The 19,910-nt window shown below is 39.1% G+C and overlaps 1 protein-coding gene and 1 long non-coding RNA gene across 2 annotated transcripts in view; one reads left to right on the top strand and one right to left on the bottom strand.

Annotated features, from left to right (window-relative positions):
- The window catches only part of LOC309644669, a 546,086-nt gene that overhangs the window by 158,225 nt on the left and 367,951 nt on the right, over positions 1 to 19,910 (bottom strand). The window lies entirely within an intron of this gene.
- RAB3GAP2 (RAB3 GTPase activating non-catalytic protein subunit 2) overlaps positions 1 to 19,910 on the top strand; it is a 92,363-nt gene that overhangs the window by 54,717 nt on the left and 17,736 nt on the right. The window contains exons 14-26 of the mRNA XM_082426144.1: positions 2,180 to 2,396; positions 2,966 to 3,109; positions 3,354 to 3,436; positions 3,790 to 3,854; positions 7,172 to 7,262; positions 9,297 to 9,424; positions 12,138 to 12,351; positions 12,737 to 12,834; positions 15,146 to 15,251; positions 15,877 to 16,037; positions 17,126 to 17,354; positions 19,438 to 19,611; positions 19,712 to 19,818. Of these exons, the coding sequence (XP_082282270.1) occupies positions 2,180 to 2,396; positions 2,966 to 3,109; positions 3,354 to 3,436; positions 3,790 to 3,854; positions 7,172 to 7,262; positions 9,297 to 9,424; positions 12,138 to 12,351; positions 12,737 to 12,834; positions 15,146 to 15,251; positions 15,877 to 16,037; positions 17,126 to 17,354; positions 19,438 to 19,611; positions 19,712 to 19,818 (1,817 nt within the window). The remainder of the gene's footprint in view (positions 1 to 2,179; positions 2,397 to 2,965; positions 3,110 to 3,353; positions 3,437 to 3,789; positions 3,855 to 7,171; positions 7,263 to 9,296; positions 9,425 to 12,137; positions 12,352 to 12,736; positions 12,835 to 15,145; positions 15,252 to 15,876; positions 16,038 to 17,125; positions 17,355 to 19,437; positions 19,612 to 19,711; positions 19,819 to 19,910) is intronic.

The raw sequence follows: 19,910 nt of genomic DNA, 5'->3' as shown, positions 1-19,910 counted from the left end.
AAAAGTTAATTTGCTTTCTACCCCAGCAGTTGGACAGTGTTATCCTTCTTCAGCTTCTGGTTGATAACAGTGTTTATTTCTTTACGTTTATGCTTTTTGTTTGTTTGTTTGTTTAAACCATAAACTCAGATCAGCAACACTTGATCCAGTAGTCTAACTGATATATCCTTTAAGTTTGACCAACTCATAGGCACTTTTTTTTTTTTTTTTTTTAATGTAATATTTATTTATTTATTTATTTGACTATGTTGGGTCTTCGTCTCTGTGCGAGGGCTTTCTCCAGTTGCGGCAAGCGGGGGCCACTCTTCATCGCGGTGCGCGGGCCTCTCACTGTCGTGGCCTCTCTTGTTGCGGGGCACAGGCTCCAGATGCGCAGGCTCAGTAGTTGTGGCTCATGGGCCCAGTTGCTCCGCGGCATGTGGGATCCTCCCAGACCAGGGCTCGAACCCGTGTCCCCTGCACTGGCAGGCGGACTCTCAACCACCGCGCCACCAGGGAAGCCCCTCATAGGCACTTTTAATCTCTGCCTTACATACCTCTTTTCAATTCTCACTCTCATTGTCAATTCCTGAATTCAGTTTCTTGCCCCCTCGAATGCCAAGTCTTTCAGATTTAAGATGGCAAAACCTAGCAAAATTCATTTTTTTCTAATTTGACTTCCATATCTACGTGCTGGGTCAGTTCACTTAAGTGTCTCAGTAACTTTGTCAGTTAGAAGTTGCATTTAGCGGCAAACAATAGAGCCAAGTACAGAGTTGATAGGATGTCACTGTGATGTCTTCAGGAACTCAGTTTCCTTCCATGTAGCTTCCCCATGCAAGGTAATCTCATGGTTCAAATGGCTGCTGAAGCTCTAGCCTTCTTATCTGCATCCCAGGAAGGAGGAAGGGGAAAGGAAGACTGCCAATGTAGTCCACTTTGAAGATACTTTCTGAAGTCTTGCCAAGCTTTTTCTACAATACATTAGCCAGGACTTAGTCACATGGCCAAACTTAACTATAAGGGAGACTTGAAAATATCTAGGCACATTGTCAACCTGAGTAAAATAAAATCTCCTTGACCAAGGAGGACGGAAGAATGCATTGTTTGAAGTTATCTGGAATAGCAACATGTCAGCACAGACTACTGGTTAGAAATCACAGTTTTGGTGCAATCTGGTCTGTTTTTAGCATTGTGAGGAATAACGGATTTGAGGGCATTAAATTACTGTGGACCAGACTGAGGCCACTGTTAACCTTCTTGCCAGAGAATTCCTGCAGTGTTTACCTGCCACATGTTTAAGTGTCTTTAGAAATAGGTTTTAATGCTGCAGATACATCATTTCTCCCTGAAATGGTGCTTGTCTTCTGAAACAACATCAAGGGTGTGTTCTCAGCAAGACTTCTCCAGAATATATACCGGCTGGTCCAAATCCACTATGGCGATCTTATCGCTGCCATTGTTGCCCGTCCTTCTGCAGCTGGTGCGGTCTGTCATTTTCCTCCCTGTACTGGGAGGAGAGGGGCCACCCTCAAGGGGAAGACATGTCAGCTACATCTTTCTTCTCACAAGCCGGAGCTGTTTCCCATCACTCTGCAGCCCATGTTTTCCCTCTGTCTGCACATCACCAAGGGACTTGAGTAGCAGGGAACCAATTTGATCTTTTTCTTATATTTTAATTGTATTTTTAAGTCTGAACCTGATAACCTCCCCAGAATTTTTTAAAAAGAGGGAGGGAGGGGAATGAGATGAGGAAAGGGTGCTCACGAAGCCTCCAGGATAACTGATTTTTTCATAAAGAAAAAAAAGTGATCAGAAGCAAATATAGCAAAATCTGAAGTTTTAATAAGACTTGGTGATTTAGTGTTTATCATAATTATTATCTTCTCTTCTGTTTAATGTATTTCATAATAAAAAGATAATGTACTTTTTTTTAACATCTTTATTGGAGTATAATTGCTTTCAATAGTGTGTTAATTTCTGCTTTATAACAAAGTGAATCAGTTATACATATACATATGTCCCCATATCTCTTCCCTCTTGCGTCTCCCTCCCACCCACCCGATAATGTACTTTTACAGCTTTTTCTTAAGGCTCCCCCCCACCCCACCCCCGCCAGAAACATCCCAGAGTGCTTCAGGAGGCTACTGCTAAACCTAGATGACATAACTAAGTAGCTTTCCTTTCCTCTGTCTCCAAGGGTATCGAGATGCACAGACTGGTTGGATCCAAATTGTAGAGGACCTCCACGAAAGAGTGCCAGAAAAGGTGGACTTTTCCCCCTTTGGAAGTCCTCAGGGTCCAAGTCGAGTAGCTCAGTTCCTTGTGATCTATGCACCGCGGAGGGGCATTTTAGAAGTGTGGAGCACACAGCAGGGCCCTAGAGTCGGTGCTTTCAACGTGGGAAAGCACTGCAGGTAAGCTGCAAACGCCGGCCTTTTCCTGGTTACAGAAAGGAATGCTTTTGTTAAAGTAAAGCTTTTATTAAAGCTACTTATTAGATTACAAGTTGTTTGAGAATTGAAATGTCCTTTATTATGTTTTTTTCCTGCGAGTGCCTGGTATATAATTAAGGATTAAGTATTTAATAACAAAGGAATCTGATTGAAGAGGCCGTGATATGCTACTGAATTAAAGTCAGCTTTGGTGCTGCCATTTGTCCCCAACCCTTACTTACACTGTGGAGGCTCGAAGGGAAAGATTCTTTCCAGTTCCCCTGGTGATGATGTTGAGTGAGGTGAATGCTTTGTTTGCCACTGCAACTTAGGCCTGATTGTGTTCATTTAATTTTCTAGCACATTTTAACAAGGTATAAGAACCCTGCTAGTTGGGTTCTGCTTTACTTATGTTTTTGGTATCTATTTATTTGCCTTACTAATGCTTCTGAATTGATAATAACGTAGGGGTCCCAAGCTGTAATAATAGCACCTTTTAACATTTTTCCTTTCTCTAAGATTTTTACCATATTGGTATGTGATTTCCTTAGGCTTCTGTATCCTGGCTATAAAATAATGGGCTTAAATAACGTTACCAGTCAGAATTGGCAGCCGCAGACTTACCAGATCTGTCTGGTTGATCCAGTGTCTGGAAGTGTGAAAACAGTAAATGTCCCTTTCCACTTAGCACTGAGGTAAGTTGTATCACGTGCCAGCTTACTTATGTCCCTCTGCTAACATTTCCTGGTCCTTTATTTGCTATTTGTTTTACTTTGTTTCTTTGTTTCGTAGCTATCATTTTGTTCTCTTTTCTCATTAGACTGATACCTTTAAAGTTAAATAGGAAGAATAGAAGGGAAAAAGAAATCTGGAGTGTGTCAGAATTAGAAGGAAAACAGTTTCACATTCTGTAAGAATTTGTTGTATTTATTGTTTTAGTGATAAGAAGAGTGAACGAGCCAAGGATATGCACTTAGTGAAGAAACTGGGAGCCTTACTGAAAGCAAAATCTCCCAATCTTGGTAGGTGTCCTTCAACAAAAATGAAGCAAACTGTCATGTCATTTTTTAAAATTATTAGAATATTCTAAATGGAACAATCAAAACACTTCAGTGCATTTATGAGCTATTTCAACTCCTTTTTGGAATGAGGTGAGGTACAAGTAATCATGTGTAGTTTTTACTGGAATTACTCTGGAGGATGAAATGTGCCATCGAGGGAGTATTAAAATGTGTAACACTAAAACGATAATTTCCGAGAGAACCCAGAAATCCTTTAGACTGACTGATATTGCAAATACATGATTTTTTTCTTTCAGAATAAAGTTTAACTGTCATAAAAGTGAAAATTTTACTTTGGTTAATTTTCTTTCTAGATTTGATTGAAACAGAAATAAAGGAATTAATTCTCGATATTAAGTACCCTGCAACCAAAAAACAAGTAAGTGTATATAATAAATGAACTTTCTTGCTGAGTAGCTAGTACATATCCTTCTTAACAAAATCTTTTTTTTTTCCTATTTCCTTCCAAACATGACAGGCTAAAATCTTCCTTTGTGTTTTCGTTCACATTCATCCTTTTTTATATTCCCATGTGGAATCTTCTATTGTTTCTTTTTTTCTTTCTTCTTTTTTTAATTAAGTAATATTACCATACATGGAAGCACATGTGTTTTATACACATACACAAACCCATACATAACGTATATTCAAATTAAATAATAATAAGACAAAGACGTGTATGACCACCCACCTTAGGAAACAGAATGTTACCAGGAACTCTGAAGAGCCCTGCACGTCCCTCCTCCATCCCATCCCCTTCTCCCATCCCTGAGGTAACCAGTCTTCAGAATTTTGTGTTCCTTTCTCTTTTGCTTTTCTTTACGGATACAGCATTTCTGTATGGCTCCTTTAAAACATATTGATGCATTTTCTGCTTTTTTGGAACTTTATATGAACGGAGTCATGCTGTCTTCTCCTGCGACTTACTTCATTCCTTCACCATTTGTGTTTCTGGGAATCATCCACATTGCTGCGTGCGGCTGCAGTTGACTCATGTACTGTGCTATATGAATTCCACTCTGTGACTGCCATTGATTTTTTCACTCTCCTGTCAGTGGACATTTAGCTTGTTTCTAGTTTTTTGCTATTAACAACAATGATAGTGTGATTATCCTTGTGCATTTTTCCTGGTGCACATGTGTAAGAGTTTCTCTTGACTTTATACCTAAGAGTGGAATTTGCTAGGTATGAGCTTTGGCTGTACTAGTTGATGATAAATTGCTTCTCAGAATACTCATACTAATTTACATTCGCTTTTATACTGTGCAAGAGACCTTGCTGCTCCACAGCCACAGCCTCTCGTGATACAGTCAGACTGGTTACCTTTTCCAGGCTCCTGGTTATAACATGGTGACTCACTGTATTACTCCCACTCCTCCTATCCACGTCCCTCAGAATGCTGCTCAGGTTCTAACTATAAATTCTTACATGACACATCAATCCTCATGGATGCCTCTGAACTCTACTTTTGATCAGAACCAGAGAGCTAATGACTATAATCATCCCTCAGTATCCTCAGGGGCATTGATTTCAGGACCCCCTGTGATACCTAAATCTCAAGATGCTTAAGTCCCTTATATAAAATGGTGTAATATTTGCATGTAACCTATGCACATTCTCTTGTATACTTTAAATCCTCTCTAGATTACTTGTAATACCTAACACAATGTAAGTGCTATGTAAACAGTTGTAAATACAATGTAAGTGCAATGTAAATAGTTGCAAGTGTGTGGCAAATTCAAGTTTTGCTTTTTGGAACTTCGTGGAATTTTTTCTTTCCAAATGTTTTCAATCCATGGTTGGTTGAATCTGCAGATGCGGAACCCATGGATAAGGAGGGCCGACTATACTTGTTTTCTAATTATTTCATGTATATTAGTCAAGCTCCCCAACTTTATCCTCTTTACCTCTTTTAAGCTCCTTCGAACAGGGACCTTACCAAATACGTCATTTTCATAATGCACAGCATCTAAAGTAGTGGGATGAGTTAGTGAATACTGATTTGTTTCTATCCCTCTTATTCTACTGTGGCAGTCTTTTTTTTTTTTAACATCTCTATTGTAGTATAATTGCTTTACAATGGTGTGTTAGTTTCTGCTTTATAACAAAGTGAATCAGCTATACATATACATATATCCCCATATGCCCTCCCTCTTGCGTCTCCCTCCCACCCTCCCTATCCCACCCCTCTAGGTGGTCACAAAGCACCGAGCTGATCTCCCTGTGCCATGCGGCTGCTTCCCACTAGCTATCTATTTTACATCTGGTAGTGGATATATGTCCATGCCACTCTCTCACTTTGGCAGTCGTTTTTTTTAAAACGCTGTTTATCGTTTTATTGTAGAACAGGCAAGTCTCTGACTTTTAACTGAGTTTTCCACTCCACTGACAGTACTCATGGGCTCTCATCTTCCTCAGGGCAGCCTCCGTTATTAAAGGGAGCTTGTGAGAAGGTGGGCATGTGGAGAGGCAGTTTCGGGCATCGGTCGTGGAAAGGAGGCTCATGACCCACACAGTTGTTCTCATTTCGATACCATCTTTCTTATCTTACATCGCGGAACAACAAAACTGGGAGACTTCAGCATGGTGCAAACTGTCTTCTTGACTTTTTTTGTTTTACTCTACTACTGAATTTTGTATGAAGCTATGAATTTTATTAAAAATACTAGACAGCCTAACAGTTGTGTATTGTAAAACAATACACAACAGAAAGTTGTGTATTGTTTTACAACAGTTAAGGGAGAAAAGAAACCAGTTTCGACTTTGGAAGACTGAATAATAGGACAGTGAGCCAGCCGCTAGCTTGTATAATAGTAGACAGAACAGAGGCAAATTACATTTTCCAGGGTATTTGCCTCTTTTGGTCACTTTCTTTATATCCTCCACCCAGTTGCCTCATCATAGGCCGGACCAACCTCTTGAGCCGCCCTCTACGCCCAGAAACTGCGTCACAGACACACAGAGTTGTTGTGTTACAATCTGATATTTGTCTCATGCCACATTCTTAGCCTACCTTTTAGACTTTTGAATCTCATCAGTCAAAATCCAATTTAATGTGCTGATATGAACAGATAAGTAGGAACTTCAGGTGCTGTGTCTGACCCATTTGTGATTCTGATGGTTGCTTCTTTAGGCATGAAGAGGGATTTTGGAACTGATGATGACCACTGTTAAATATCTACTAGTGGGTAGGAAGCGGGTAGGTGGGGAGTGTGTATATATATATATATATATATATATATCTCTAGCATGGCCTGTGGATTCAGCCAGCCATGCTCAAGTGCAGTAATATGGCAGTAATTAAGTTACTGTCTGCTTTTATTATTGACATGACAATGACAGTGTCTGCTTTTCATTTATACCTGTGGAGTATAGACTTATTCAGACTCTTATTGGTGAATACCTTTATCTCTGTTTCTGTTTTGTCTTGGCCATTCTGTTGAACATCAGTTGCCTTCTAAGTTGTTTCATTCTCAGTCTGGACTTTCTGTCATTGTACCATGTTTGGCATGACATGAAATTGATTACATAGTACTTATGATGCAACTTTAATTCTCAGGTAAGTATAATAAAACATCTTAAAAATGGAGCTTCCCTTCGAAACTTGGGGTGGTGAAAGTATAGGCATAAATGTAAAATTTAAAAAACGAAATCATTGCCTTCTAATTATGAGATTGCTCCATATCTTTCTTCTAGGCATTGGAAAGCATTTTGGCAAGCATACGTTTACCATTTTCCTGCCTTAGAAACATCACTCAGACTTTAATGGACACTTTAAAAAATCAAGGTAATAGGATTTGTGCTGACTGGAGGTTATGGTCTCATCTCAAATTGTATAACTCTGACGATAGAAAGTATTAACTGCTTATGATGCCATCATGTTACTGTATTTTTAAATTAATTCATTCATTTTTTTATTTTCGGCCAGGCCGAACGGCTTGTGGGATCTTAGTTCCCTGACCAGGGATCGAACCTGAGCCCTCAGCAGTGAAAACGCAGAGTCCTAACTACTGGACTGCCAGGGAATTCCCCATCATGTTACTTTAATGTGGAAATAATATATAAGAAAGAAGGAAACTTATTTCATACCTTTAGCATTGGGGACTTTTTAATTCCCTGTTGCTGTTTTAATTCCCTGTGCGCTGTTGATCTTCCTCTGAGCTTTCTCTGAATATGTTGCCTCTGTTTCTTACTGTAAATATTTTTAATTTGACTTCATCTACTGGGAGGAAAGATGTCAGTGCAGAACGATGGGAAGTGATTATGGTGGTAATAGCTGTAGAGCATTGTGAAAGCCATTGGCAGGAGGGGACGGGATGGCTGGTGGTGAGCAAGAGACAGCCGGGATCTCTTGCGGCCATTATGTCTTACTTAACTTTAAGTAATGTTGTTTTGACTATGATACTGATTAAAAAAAAAAATTCTAGGCTTTGATGTATGTTTTGTTAATGTATGGAATCCACATTTTTTCATCCATGTCCCTCGTGAACGGAGCTAGGACTTCCAAAATCACAGACTATGAGTCCATGACCAGTTCTGAGTTTTCTGGTTGTTTTTTACTGTTCAGAATTTATTTGTCTGGAAAAGAATTACATCTGTAACTGTGGGTTTGTAACTCCATATTCTGTCCAGCAGAGCTAGAAAAATTTAATTTATTCTGAATTCCTAACATCATTTAAAAATGTAATGTGTGATGCAGTGACCACATCTAGTCATGACTTTTTGCTTGTTGTGTGAATATGAAACCAGCTGTGTATTTAATTATCTTTAAGCCAACTTAGAGTAGCTTAATAGATAAGTCATAATATGCTGTTTCAGGACTTTAAGCATCCTAATTTTGAGAATTTTTTTTTTCCAATACATGTGTAAAGCTGACTCTTGGTAAATAGTAAACTCCTGTAATGCATACAGCTTGTTAGAAATACCTGTTTCAAAAAGTATAGTGCACTGATAAAGTCCCCCTATCCCCTAAGGCCTTAAACAATATCAAAATTTATTAAATTAAAAATTATCTTGCACTAGGCTGGGAATAAACCAGACACCATTGTCAGAGTTCTGTAACATCACTAGTTTCAAGTTCTACCCGTAAATGAGACTCCTAAAAATGTCAAGTATTTAGTATGCTAAGTTTTATTATGGCTGTAAGAACTTGGACAGTCTTCCATGTTACTATATCCCATATCAGACTTCTTGGGAGTTTTCAGTGTGTGCCTTTTTAGAGAATAAGTATTCCTTTGTATGAGAAATAAATATTTAAATTATCATATGTATTATACAGAGAGTGAGTATTTTTCCAGCACTAACCTTGAAAAAAAACCTGATTGATGGAGGATATTAAGTGGAATTCTACTTTTTGCCAGCCTTTCTTGAGGATACATCTGTCACAATCCACATTTTCTGGTTGAATTATAATATCTTTGACCATGATAATAAGAAGAGCCAAGCAACTTTCTATTTGTCTTTCCTCAGGGTGTGAGCATAATAGACAACATATGATTGACGGGGTGAGGGAGAACATTTTCAAACCTGTTTCCAAATCATTTATTTAAATTTGAGTACTAGACTAAAATATTTCTTCTTTCTTTCTTTTTTTTTTTTTAACGTCCCCTGCTATTAGAGCACCTTATTTCATTTAAAAATTTAGACATTTTGCCATGACGGGGAAAATTATTTTTGCCTTCTTAATCCATTTTAGCTTAAGCATCCCAATATTTAATAAAGTAGAACATTAAGGAATTATGTAATATTAAGAGATTTAATGAAAGGCCTTTTTTATCAGTCTGTTACACATATCTCTTTATTTTTTCCTTCTACCTTATAGAGCTTGAGTGTGTTGATGAAGGATTGCTACAGTTTTGTGCCAGTAAATTGAAATTACTCCATCTTTATGAGTCTGTCAGTAAATTAAATTCCATTGATTTTCATTCAGACACGCCATTCTCTGATAATGTGAGTAATCCCATTATTCATTATACAAAATAATCTCTGATTATTTTTTATTTTTTTAATTGGTAGTAAAGGAGTAGAATATTAAGTTTTTTTTTTTAGGTGTAAAAAAAAAAGTATTTTCTTTACAAGACCTTCTGGCTTTCCGTGCCTTGCTGCTAAATTTACATTATTTGGGCTAGAATATTGATCTTATTGTTAATCCATTTTTAATACCTAGAAGCATTTGGTTTTCCTTATTTTTCAAGGTTACTTCTTACAATACAACTTCTTCTGGACAGGGTTTACCAATTAAAATATATGCAATTTACTGAAGTAGCAAAACTTGAATTTCTTTTAAAGAAAAAAAAAAGATTCTGCCAAACAGAAGAGACCAGCTTTTCTGTGTTGTTGTTAACAAGCTCAAACTGCTCTGTTGTTTACTATGTAATGAAATACATTTTTAAAAATATTTTATCTTACATCAGAGTGTTTAAAGTAATTGTGGAAAATGTTCTGTATTTTTATTCTATGAAACGTAAAAATCTGATAACACCTTTATTACAGTGCAGTGTTGCTCATTTCTGAGGAGAGTGTACAAACTTCTTACTTTCCATCTAGAGAAATCGAATTTCTCCTGATAGAGAATAGAGAGAAATATTGTCCTGTCTTCCCTCGACTACTATGTGACCTTGGGCAGGTTGCCTGACATCAGGGCCTCATGTCTTTTATTTGTCTAAAGGAAAATTATTAAGGTGATTTTAGTGATTTTTCAAGTCACTGGTAATGCTTTTAAAAAACTCGTCTGGTGTATCTGAAAGTTAATTGAGGGTTTTTTTTGTTTATTTATTTATTTATTTATTTATGGCTGTGTTGGGTCTTCGTTTCTGTGCGAGGGCTTTCTCTAGTTGCGGCGAGCGGGGGCCACTCTTCATCGCGGTGCGCGGGCCTCTCACTGTCGCGGCCTCTCTTGTTGCGGAGCACAGGCTCCAGACGCGCAGGCTCAGTAATTGTGGCTCACGGGCCCAGCCGCTCCGCGGCATGTGGGATTTTCCCAGACCAGGGCTCGAACCCATGTCCCCTGCATTGGCAGGCAGATTCTCAACCACTGCGCCACCAGGGAAGCCCTAATTGAGTTTTAAAGTGGATGCCTTTTATTGTAAATACACATACATGAATAAAAATTTTTAAACAGAAAAATGAGAGACGGTTTTCCCTTTGTATTGGAAATAACCTACAAGTCCTAACATCTTTTTTTATCTTTGGGGTTCTAGATGGATTTTATAAAGCATTTTAACAATCTCTTCCCAATAATATTCTTGAGTGCCATTATAAATGACAAAGCCATTTTTCAGGAGCTTTTGTTTTGCTATCTACTTCACCAATAGAGAAAAATCATTTCAAGCAACAGAAAAGTTCAAGTTGATTAAGTTATGTCTATAGGATTGCCTGGACATTTCATAGATTCTTCAGTGCCTAAATTTTTTTTCCTAAAATCAAAACTATCTCTCTTGAACCCTGCAAAGGAAACTTAAATATATGGCATTAATAATCCCTTGTAGAATTCATTTCCACTTGATAGCCCCAATATAGTGTGCAAAAGAATTATAAACTTTTAAAAATCAGTTGACAGATTGTTCTTTTTTATTATTTTTTTAATCTTTAAAATGCTTTTAAAGAAAACCATATTTTGCTGTAGACTTATTTGGATCCTTAAACATGCAGTCAACTTCTAGGCTGAATGGCTAATTTTGTACATACAAAACTAAAATTCAAATCTAAACTTCTTTTGTGCTGTCTGTAGGACATAGTTCATGTAAGTTTGGTATAGCATTGAACCACTTGTGTGTGTTCCTTAGCATTTTGCAGTTTACTACTTGTTGTTAAAACAACATCCATAAGTAAATAAATAACAAAACTGCTCTTGTTTAAGAATGCAGCTTTAATCATGTAGCATGAGGGGAAGAAAGTTTTGCTTGCTCTGGCGAATTTATGGTCTTTTAAGCGTGTGTGTGTGTGTGTGTGTGTGTGTGTGTGTGTGTGTGTGTGCACTTGTCCCTAATTTAGAAGAAGAATAGTAGATCAGGAGATGTTTCTGCACATAAGGTATGTAAAAAGCTTGAAAGGCTGGCAGGTTGTATCTCTGCAGCCCCAAGAGCCACATAGAGGATTTATATGTAGATACAGTGAAGACTGTTTTCCACTGCTTTTATTTTATAATGTTTATGCTGCGTAATAAACAAGCATTAAATTTCAAATAGTTCTTTAGTTTCCTCGGAATCACAAGAGTTGGCTGTTGACACCCTTTTAATATTTTTTTTTCATCAAAGGTTCATTGCAGGGCCAAGCAAGGAGAACAGGTGGCTCATGCTCAAAAACCCCGAACTCCCCGATGGTTTTGGGGGAAAAGCTTAAATTTTTTTTCTGACTAAGCAGTAATACATGTTTATTAAAATTTTGACATTTTAGAAGAGTATAATCTCAAGAAACTTTCTAGAAGTGGTACTTTCAGTAATATGTAGTATTTCAAGATTAGTTTATTTAAATAAACGCCTACTCATGAATTGAGAGTAAAGTTTTAAGCAGAGCACATCATAGCTATCACACTAATTCAGAAGTCATCATCTTGTGCTTATAGTCTTGCATTTCATTTCAGATGATAGTGTTGACACTTACGGAAGAGTCATAGAAAGAGACATGGTCTATTCAGAACCTTTTTTTCCCCCCTATATTTAAGGACTTGGCTGTGTTACTAAGGCTTGATGAAAAAGAACTCCTTAAGCTCCAGGCGTTATTAGAGAAGTATAAACAAGAGAACGGCAGGACTGCTGTCCGATTTTCTGATGATAAGGATGGTGTGTTGCCTGTCAAAACATTTCTGGAATATTTAGAATATGAGAAAGATGTGATCAGCATAAAGAAGATAAGTGAAGAGGACTGTGTGGCTTTAGGTGGGTAGAAGGAGAAATTGCTCTTTGAATCCTCCCTGTTCTAGATGAAAGCCTGGGGGGAGCTTATAGCATCGCCAAGATTGAGTTTGTTTTGAAATTAATTAACCAAAGAATTTAATGTGTGTTTTACAGTCAACAGAAGATCCTCTGGACAGGTAGGCACTATGTCGTAAAAGTTGTACTGAATTAGTAAGTACGCTTAGGAGACAGTGTCAGACATGTAATGATTTGCCTTCTGCTTTAATCACTTAAGCCAGTTAAACCACTGATTTCTCTCCTCTCCTGTTGTTTTGCTCCTCTGGGGATCTAGGTTGCAATTCAGGAAGATTGTGAGTCCAGATGGTAAGTGGTCATTGACTGACGTGTCTTGTTTCTGTTTTACCAGGCAGTTTCTTTTTTTGGAAGTGTTTATGTGGAGAAAGCTCCACGGAGGATATGTGTCACACTCTGGAGTCAGCTGGACTTAGCCCCCAGCTGTTGTTGGTAAGGTTTCTTGTTTCTGGATGCTCTTCTTCCTTGCTACTGTCACCCCAGACGTGTCAGTCTCTCTTTTTTTTTTTTTTTTTTTTTTTTACCATTGTCTAAAGCATATCATAGAACATACATGAAAACTTTCTAAAAATGATCAAGGAAATTTATAATCACCGTATTTAATTGAATAATATTACCTTACTTTGCTCATTCTCTGTGAATTATAACCAGCATATTCCGTGGCTGGCCTAGAATAAATTTAGAATCTGTCATGTATTCGTGCATTTACAGTGGATTGTGATCATCAGTAAAAATGTTCATATTGGAACTAAAGAGATCTCATCTGGAGAACAAAGGAAAGTTCCCTTAAAGCATTACAGAATTATCAGACATTCCCAGACTTTGACTATATATTAGGATTTAATCTCTGTGCTATAACAAATGCAAATAAAAGAATCCTCCAATGGAAAAACTACAACACTAAATTTTCACCCTTTCTGAAAAGGGCAAGGGAGTTACCCCACCATCACCATCCTGCCCTTTACCACCTCCCACATGTACACATACACACACTCTGTCACAGCCCCACACACATCTTAAATTTTGGCCAGGATTTGGGCATTCCACCTCTGAACTTGTTGACTGTGTTAACGTATTGTTTCAATTGAACATGTTAAGTCCTTTAAAAATGGATTCTGTTCTACCTCACTCTGCAGTGTATGTGTCAGGAAGGAAAGCAGTTAAAGATACACATGGTTGCACATGGATGTCCATAAGCTGCTTTATTCATCATAGCCAAACACTGAAAACTACTCAGTGCCCTTCGGTGGGTGAATGGATCAAAAAACCAGGGCACATCCTTACCATGGAACGCTCCTCAGCAACAAAAAGGAATAAACTCTTGCTACAAGCAATAGCTTGAATAAACAAGGAAAATATGCAGATAGAAAAAAGCCAATCTTAAAGAGATACATACTACATGATTTTATTTTCATAACCTTTATAAAATAACACAGTTGTATAGAGAGAGGACAGCTTAGTGGTTGCCAAGGGTTAGGGATGAGTGCAGGGGAGGAGACAGGTGTGGCTATAAAGAGTTAATAGGAGGGAGTCTTGTGCCGATGGTGGAGTCGAGTGTCTTGATCGTGGTGATGGTTATGTATGCAGTGCTACACGTGATAAAATTGCATGATGCAAAACGAGTGCCTGTATTACCGGTGAAACGTGCATCAGCTTTATGGATTTTACAAATGGCAGTTTCTTGGCTTTGTGTAGGATGTTAACATTAGGGGAGACTGTGGGAAGGGCGCACGGGACCTCCGTGTGCATTCCTTTGTGCCACCAGTGAATCTATAACTATTTCAAAATAAAAAGTTAAAAAGAAAGGAGACAAGTATTACCTAGACCTCCGTGTGCATTCCTTTGTGCCACCAGTGAATCTATAACTATTTCAAAATAAAAAGTTAAAAAGAAAGGAGACAAGTATTACCTATCACTCAAAATTGTGATGCTTAAATAGATGAACACAGAATACTACTTATTTTCCGTTGTGTTTAATCAATTTCATTTAAATTTGTTGTCTACATTAAATCGGGGTTAGAGAAACACCTGGAAAAAACAAACCTCACACCTTTACCTCAAGCCATATATAAAATTTAGGTCAAAATGGAACATAAATATGAGGTAAAACTAACAAAGCTTATAGAAGAAAACACCAGAGAAAGCTTGGTTTAGGCAAAGGTTTCTTAGGGTACAAAAAGCATGAACTGTAAAAGAAAAATATTGATAAACTGTGCTTCATGAAAATTCAGAACTTCTGTTTTTTAAAAGACTGTTAAGAAACTGAAATGGCAAGACTCTTTTTCAAAACAGATCTGATAAATGAATTGTGTCCACGTTGTACAAAGAATTTGTACAACTCAGTAATAAGGCAACAGTACGGTTTAAAAATGAGCAAAGGATTTGAACAGACACATTACCAAAACATATACATACAAATGGCAAATAATCAATCACCTGAAAGATGTTCAACACCATTAGCCATTAGGGAAATGCAAAAATAAAACCAGTATGGCCTCTGTCCCAGGAGGCCTAAAGAAGTGGTGGAAATGGGATTTAGATCCCCAACAAATGATAATCTCTAAGTTAGACGAGCTGCCTGTTCCACCCCACACGCTACATCATGTAACAAGCAAGCGCTTCCCTCTCAACCAGAGAGGCTGGATCGTTCATCTGTGTACATGTGTGCTCTCTAGAAAAGTACAAGATTTTGTTTATGGTAAATATTTTCTTAGACTGAGAAAGATTTAAAATCTGATTTCAGTCTCTGCTCCTGAGTGTTTGGCTTGCTAAGGAAAAGGATATTTTGGACAACCCGCGGTCTGTCTGCTGTCTCCATACAACGCTGTACCTCCTGAGCAAGATGAAAGGTGAGTGCCGTGGACGCCGAGGTCCAGCTCTTCGGGCGCGTGGGCCCCGCTCCCGGAGACAACGTTCAGTGTTGGAATTCTACGGAAACGGGAGGGAGGATACTTTCTCTTAACAGAAGGAGACCAGAGGGTCCAAAACGTTTCACTAGCGAGACTCTTCTGTGTAGTCATAGAAAGCTCTTAATGCAGTCAAAGCGCGCTTTATGAAAATTATATTTTGCATCTTCATCAAAAATGATGTGAACAGTGCGTTTTCTCATCTCAGTGAGGTGAGTCAAATGGTCTTTTGTGGAGGTAATATTTCTCTTATTATTTGGCATGATGAGAACAGTAGTCTGTTATATTAAACATTCAAGAGTAGTTTTCAGCAATGGCGAAAATATTCCAAACGGAGCTTTACAGTTGATTCAGAAGCAGGATGCCTAACAGCATAAATAAATGGACTGTAAGTGTTCTGAATAAAATAAATTGTAGATTTATTTTCCAATTCATTGAGAAATGTATAGATGCATCAGTGGGGAATTTAGTTTTAACATTATGTTTAATGTCGAAGTTTGGACCAATATAAAAAAAAGATCTCCCAGCTAAGAGTTTCTTCTCTTTAACTCTCCCCTTTTGCCTGCAGTGGCCGGCGAGGAGGCCTGGGATTCGCAGTCAGTGTCCCCTTGGTGGCAGCAGATGCGCACGGCCTGTATTCAGTCTGAGAACAACGGGGCTGCTCTGCTTTCCGCGCACGTTGGGCACGCTGTCGCCGCCCAGCTGTCCAACAACTTGACCGAGAAGAAAGTGAGTGGGCAGAGGACGGCTCTGTAGGTGGGGGGCACCTCTCCAGCCGGCTCCCGGGCCGCTTTCCCCTTCTGGGCTCCATCGTCTTCAGTGTTGTGGAACATCGAGGATTTGAAATGTGTGTCCAGCAGGATCTTATCTGTCTCTCTGGGGGGTGAAGGGTGCTGTCCTTAATTTGTCTATTCCGATGACACGCATACTTGAACTTAGTCTCCACATGGCGTAAGGGGAAAAGCACTGGATTCGGAGGGCAGGGAGCTGGTCTCCGCCATCAGCTGGTGATCAGTGGTGAGTGCCTTTAAAAGGCAGGTCCTGGTTCAGTTTTCTCATCCAAAAGGATCAGGGTTAGACGGCATCATGTCTCAGATTTCTTTCGGCTCTGAAGTCCTAAATTGTATTTATACCCCCCTTTTATAAACAAAGGTGGTTTTGGCATAGAGTGTTGAATGACTCAAATGGAAGTTTCCTGTTGACCTTCTGCTTTGTGGCTTTTCCCCATCTCTTGAAAACTGAAATGTATTTAAGAAAAGAAAAAGACTTAACATCCCTTATATCTCATGGTAAATCAAATAATTTTTTTCTAGGGGGATGTTGCATTAAATTAGATGAGACACTTTAAATAGGTCTGTAGAAGTTCACTCAACATTGTCAGTCTCAGTAGTTTAGGGGCTAAATTTAATATGACTGGCTTAAGATGTTTATAATAATGGAGAGAGAGAAATTTAAGACACATTTTTTAGGTTGGCGAGTACATTCTGGGGAACTGTCAGTATCCTGGTACTGACAGAAAAATCTGTGGCTCTTGCAGGGATGGCCCTGAAACCTTTGCAGTGCATGTTAGCTGAATCGGGGGCCTCACTGCTGTTCTCTTCATAAATGCCCCGGCTCCATCATCGTTGCCCCCGAATCTCCAGTCTACTCCTGACCCTCATGTTCCATCCAGCCAAGCAGTAATATTTGTGGAACAGCATCTGGGTGTTGCTTTGTGATGTGTCCTGACTACGCATCAGCTTTCAAGTTAAAAGCTCATTCAAGTTCATGTAGATCCAGAATCTTGGCCAGAGTATCACCTGTGCATTTTCTGTTAGTTTTCCCAAACAGTTTCGGGTACTGATTCGGAGGCCCTCACTGATTCCTGGGAGGCCCTTTCCCTTGACACTGAGTACTGGAAACTTCTGCTGAAACAGCTGGAGGACTGTCTCCTACTTCAGACTCTGCTTCACAGCAAAGTGAATGGCCCAGCCTCCAAAGCATCGTCGCTGCAGGCTGAGCCGCTCCCGAAGCTTTCTGTTAAAAAGCTGTTAGAAGGAGGAAAAGGTAACCTGAAGCTTATTTGAGCATCTGCATCCATATACATTTTTTTTTATGGTATGGGCTTTTTTGGGGTTTGCTTTTTATAGAAATGACTGAAAGAATAAGGAAAGAGAACTACACTCAGATTTTAAAAATAAATAACCCACCACATACTTCTTCTCAGTTAATCTCCTCCAAGTCTGATCCTGTCAATTCCTTGCTCAGGAACCACCAGCTACTTCCCCTCGCCTTAGAACATAAGCCGCGGTTCTCAAAGAGTGGTCACGGTCCTCTTTTTTTCCAACTTTATATCTATGTGAGGCCAGATCTTCCTCATACACTTCAGCCAAAACATCAGATCACAGTGGATAGAATGTCGAAGCTGATTGGGCAGTCCACATCCAAGCTAGACGTCAAAGAGATTTGCGAAAGTGTAGTGCCACTCTTCTCACTAAATATCTTGTTTTGCTTTGGCAAATACAATTATTTTCATAAAATACTAGCATGTAACGGGGTTTATTATTTTTATTTTAAAATGAATTAATAAAATTTTTTAAACATTTTCTCAGTTTTAATTTCTGATACCGTAATTATCAATAGATATAACCCGTAAGCTAAGGTTCTTCGGGCTTGTCAAAAATTTTTACTGGTTTCAGGGACAAAGATTGGGACTGAGAAGTTCAGAAGTTGCTGGACAAAGTGTAAACTCTTAAGCCTGCTCCCCATGCACCTTCAGCTTGGAATGCAGCTCATTTCCACCTCTTGCTTGCTTGTTGCTAGATTTTAATTCAAGTGAAACATCTGTGATTCCCCATCTCTGGGTCTGAGAGGCCGAGCTCCTCCCCGCTCATGGGTCCTAAATCTTACTCACCTTCCAAGGCCCGCCTCGAATGCTGCCTCCCTCCAAGGAACCTCTCATGATCCGCTAACTGCGGATTCTCTCTTCTTCCTCGTAACTTCCACAGAACTTTATGCCGCTTTTCTGACGCATCACTCTCTACTGTCCCAGAGTCACTGGGTTCCTTTGCTTGTATCTTGCAGGATCATGAGCATCTTAAATTTTGAATTTATCGTGGCGTACTCCCTCTCCTTACCAGCCGCTCTGTCAGGCATTTGATACTGGAGTGACTCTATGTCTGGGTTTAGAAATACTGGTATTTATAGTTTTTACTTAGTTAACTCGTTTTTTCATTCTTTACAAGGCTTGTGAACATTTTTCATTGTAAACTCACTACACTCCATGCTGCCACCTGGTGAAAATGCAGGAACACCATTTTAATATCAACCCGAGCAATAGCATCAGGGCCTTGATCCTGGAACGGGAATTTTCAAATGATTTAGAAGCCAAACATAAGAAATCAGATCACCTGGCATACGGCTCTCATTTATTGATATTTCCACGGATAATTATGATTTTACATTCTTTTTGTCAAAAGGTTTATATTTGAATCAAAATAGGAAGAAAGACTGAGAAAAAGTTTTGGTTTATTACAGAAGATTCTATTTGTTTTAGGTAATGGGACTATTCATCCTGAATGTTTTTTATAATTGATAACTTTCTGAACTATATTGATGACGGAAATATGGTATCACATCATGTTGTTAATTAACTATGGCTAAATTTTGCCCCCAGATATTCCATATAGGCAAGTTAGTTGACTATTAACAGTAGTGCTTTGCCCTAAGAAACCTAGACACAAGTATCATGCTAATCAGTCTGTTTTCACTTGTATTTAAATGAAAGCATTTTAAACATGTATTCATGTCTCCATCTATGTCTGATAAAGTGCATTTTGAATTTGTGGACGTTGAAGGTATGTGGTTTATACCTTCTGTGGTTTACAGACTTATATATGCATCTGCATTAATATCTAGCTAATCTTTTACAAGAGTATAAAGATGCCCTTAGAGATCCAGTATCCCACTTGCCCTCATACAGTGAGTGGTAGGTGGCGACACCTATAAATCTCATAGCTTTGGGGTCACTTTCAGGCTTAAAACAACGTGGCACTTAGATCTTCATGGAGACATTCAGATCCTGTGCTGTACGGGCTCCTTGTGGCAAATGCTGCCAATTTTCATTTCCTTTCATGTCTCCAAACTTTAGGTGGCATTGCAGACAGTGTAGCCAAGTGGATATTTAAACAGGATGTCAGCCCTGAAGTATTAAAACTGGCTAATAAAGAAAGAGATGCAGAAAACTCAGATGAACCCAAAGAAGGTATTAACAGAGGTTCATCCGAGGTGTCAGAGGTGGAGAAGGACTTGGGAGCCATCCCAGGTAAGACGTAAACGTGGGGAAACATGAAATCTGGCCTAGAGAAGGAGGGCGGAGCTTTCCTCCAGGCAGCAGTAATACGTCGCTCTCGTCTGACTTTCAGACCTGCTGCACTTGGCCTACAAGCAGTTTCCTTGTAGCCTCGAGCTGGACGTGCTGCACGCGCATTGCTGCTGGGAGTACGTTGTTCAGTGGAATAAAGACCCGGAGGTACGGCTCTCGTCACCGCTTCAGCGTTGGTTCTGTTTTGTGCTCCTGCTGTACGTACGGGGGACTGTTTCCTTCCGTCACTTATACACACT

The sequence above is a fragment of the Balaenoptera physalus genome (assembly GCF_965194825.1).
Source record: "Balaenoptera physalus genome assembly, chromosome: 1".
NCBI lineage: Eukaryota > Metazoa > Chordata > Mammalia > Artiodactyla > Balaenopteridae > Balaenoptera > Balaenoptera physalus.
Note: the sequence above shows the minus strand (reverse complement) of the source record. Positions and strands in the feature narration are given on the sequence as shown.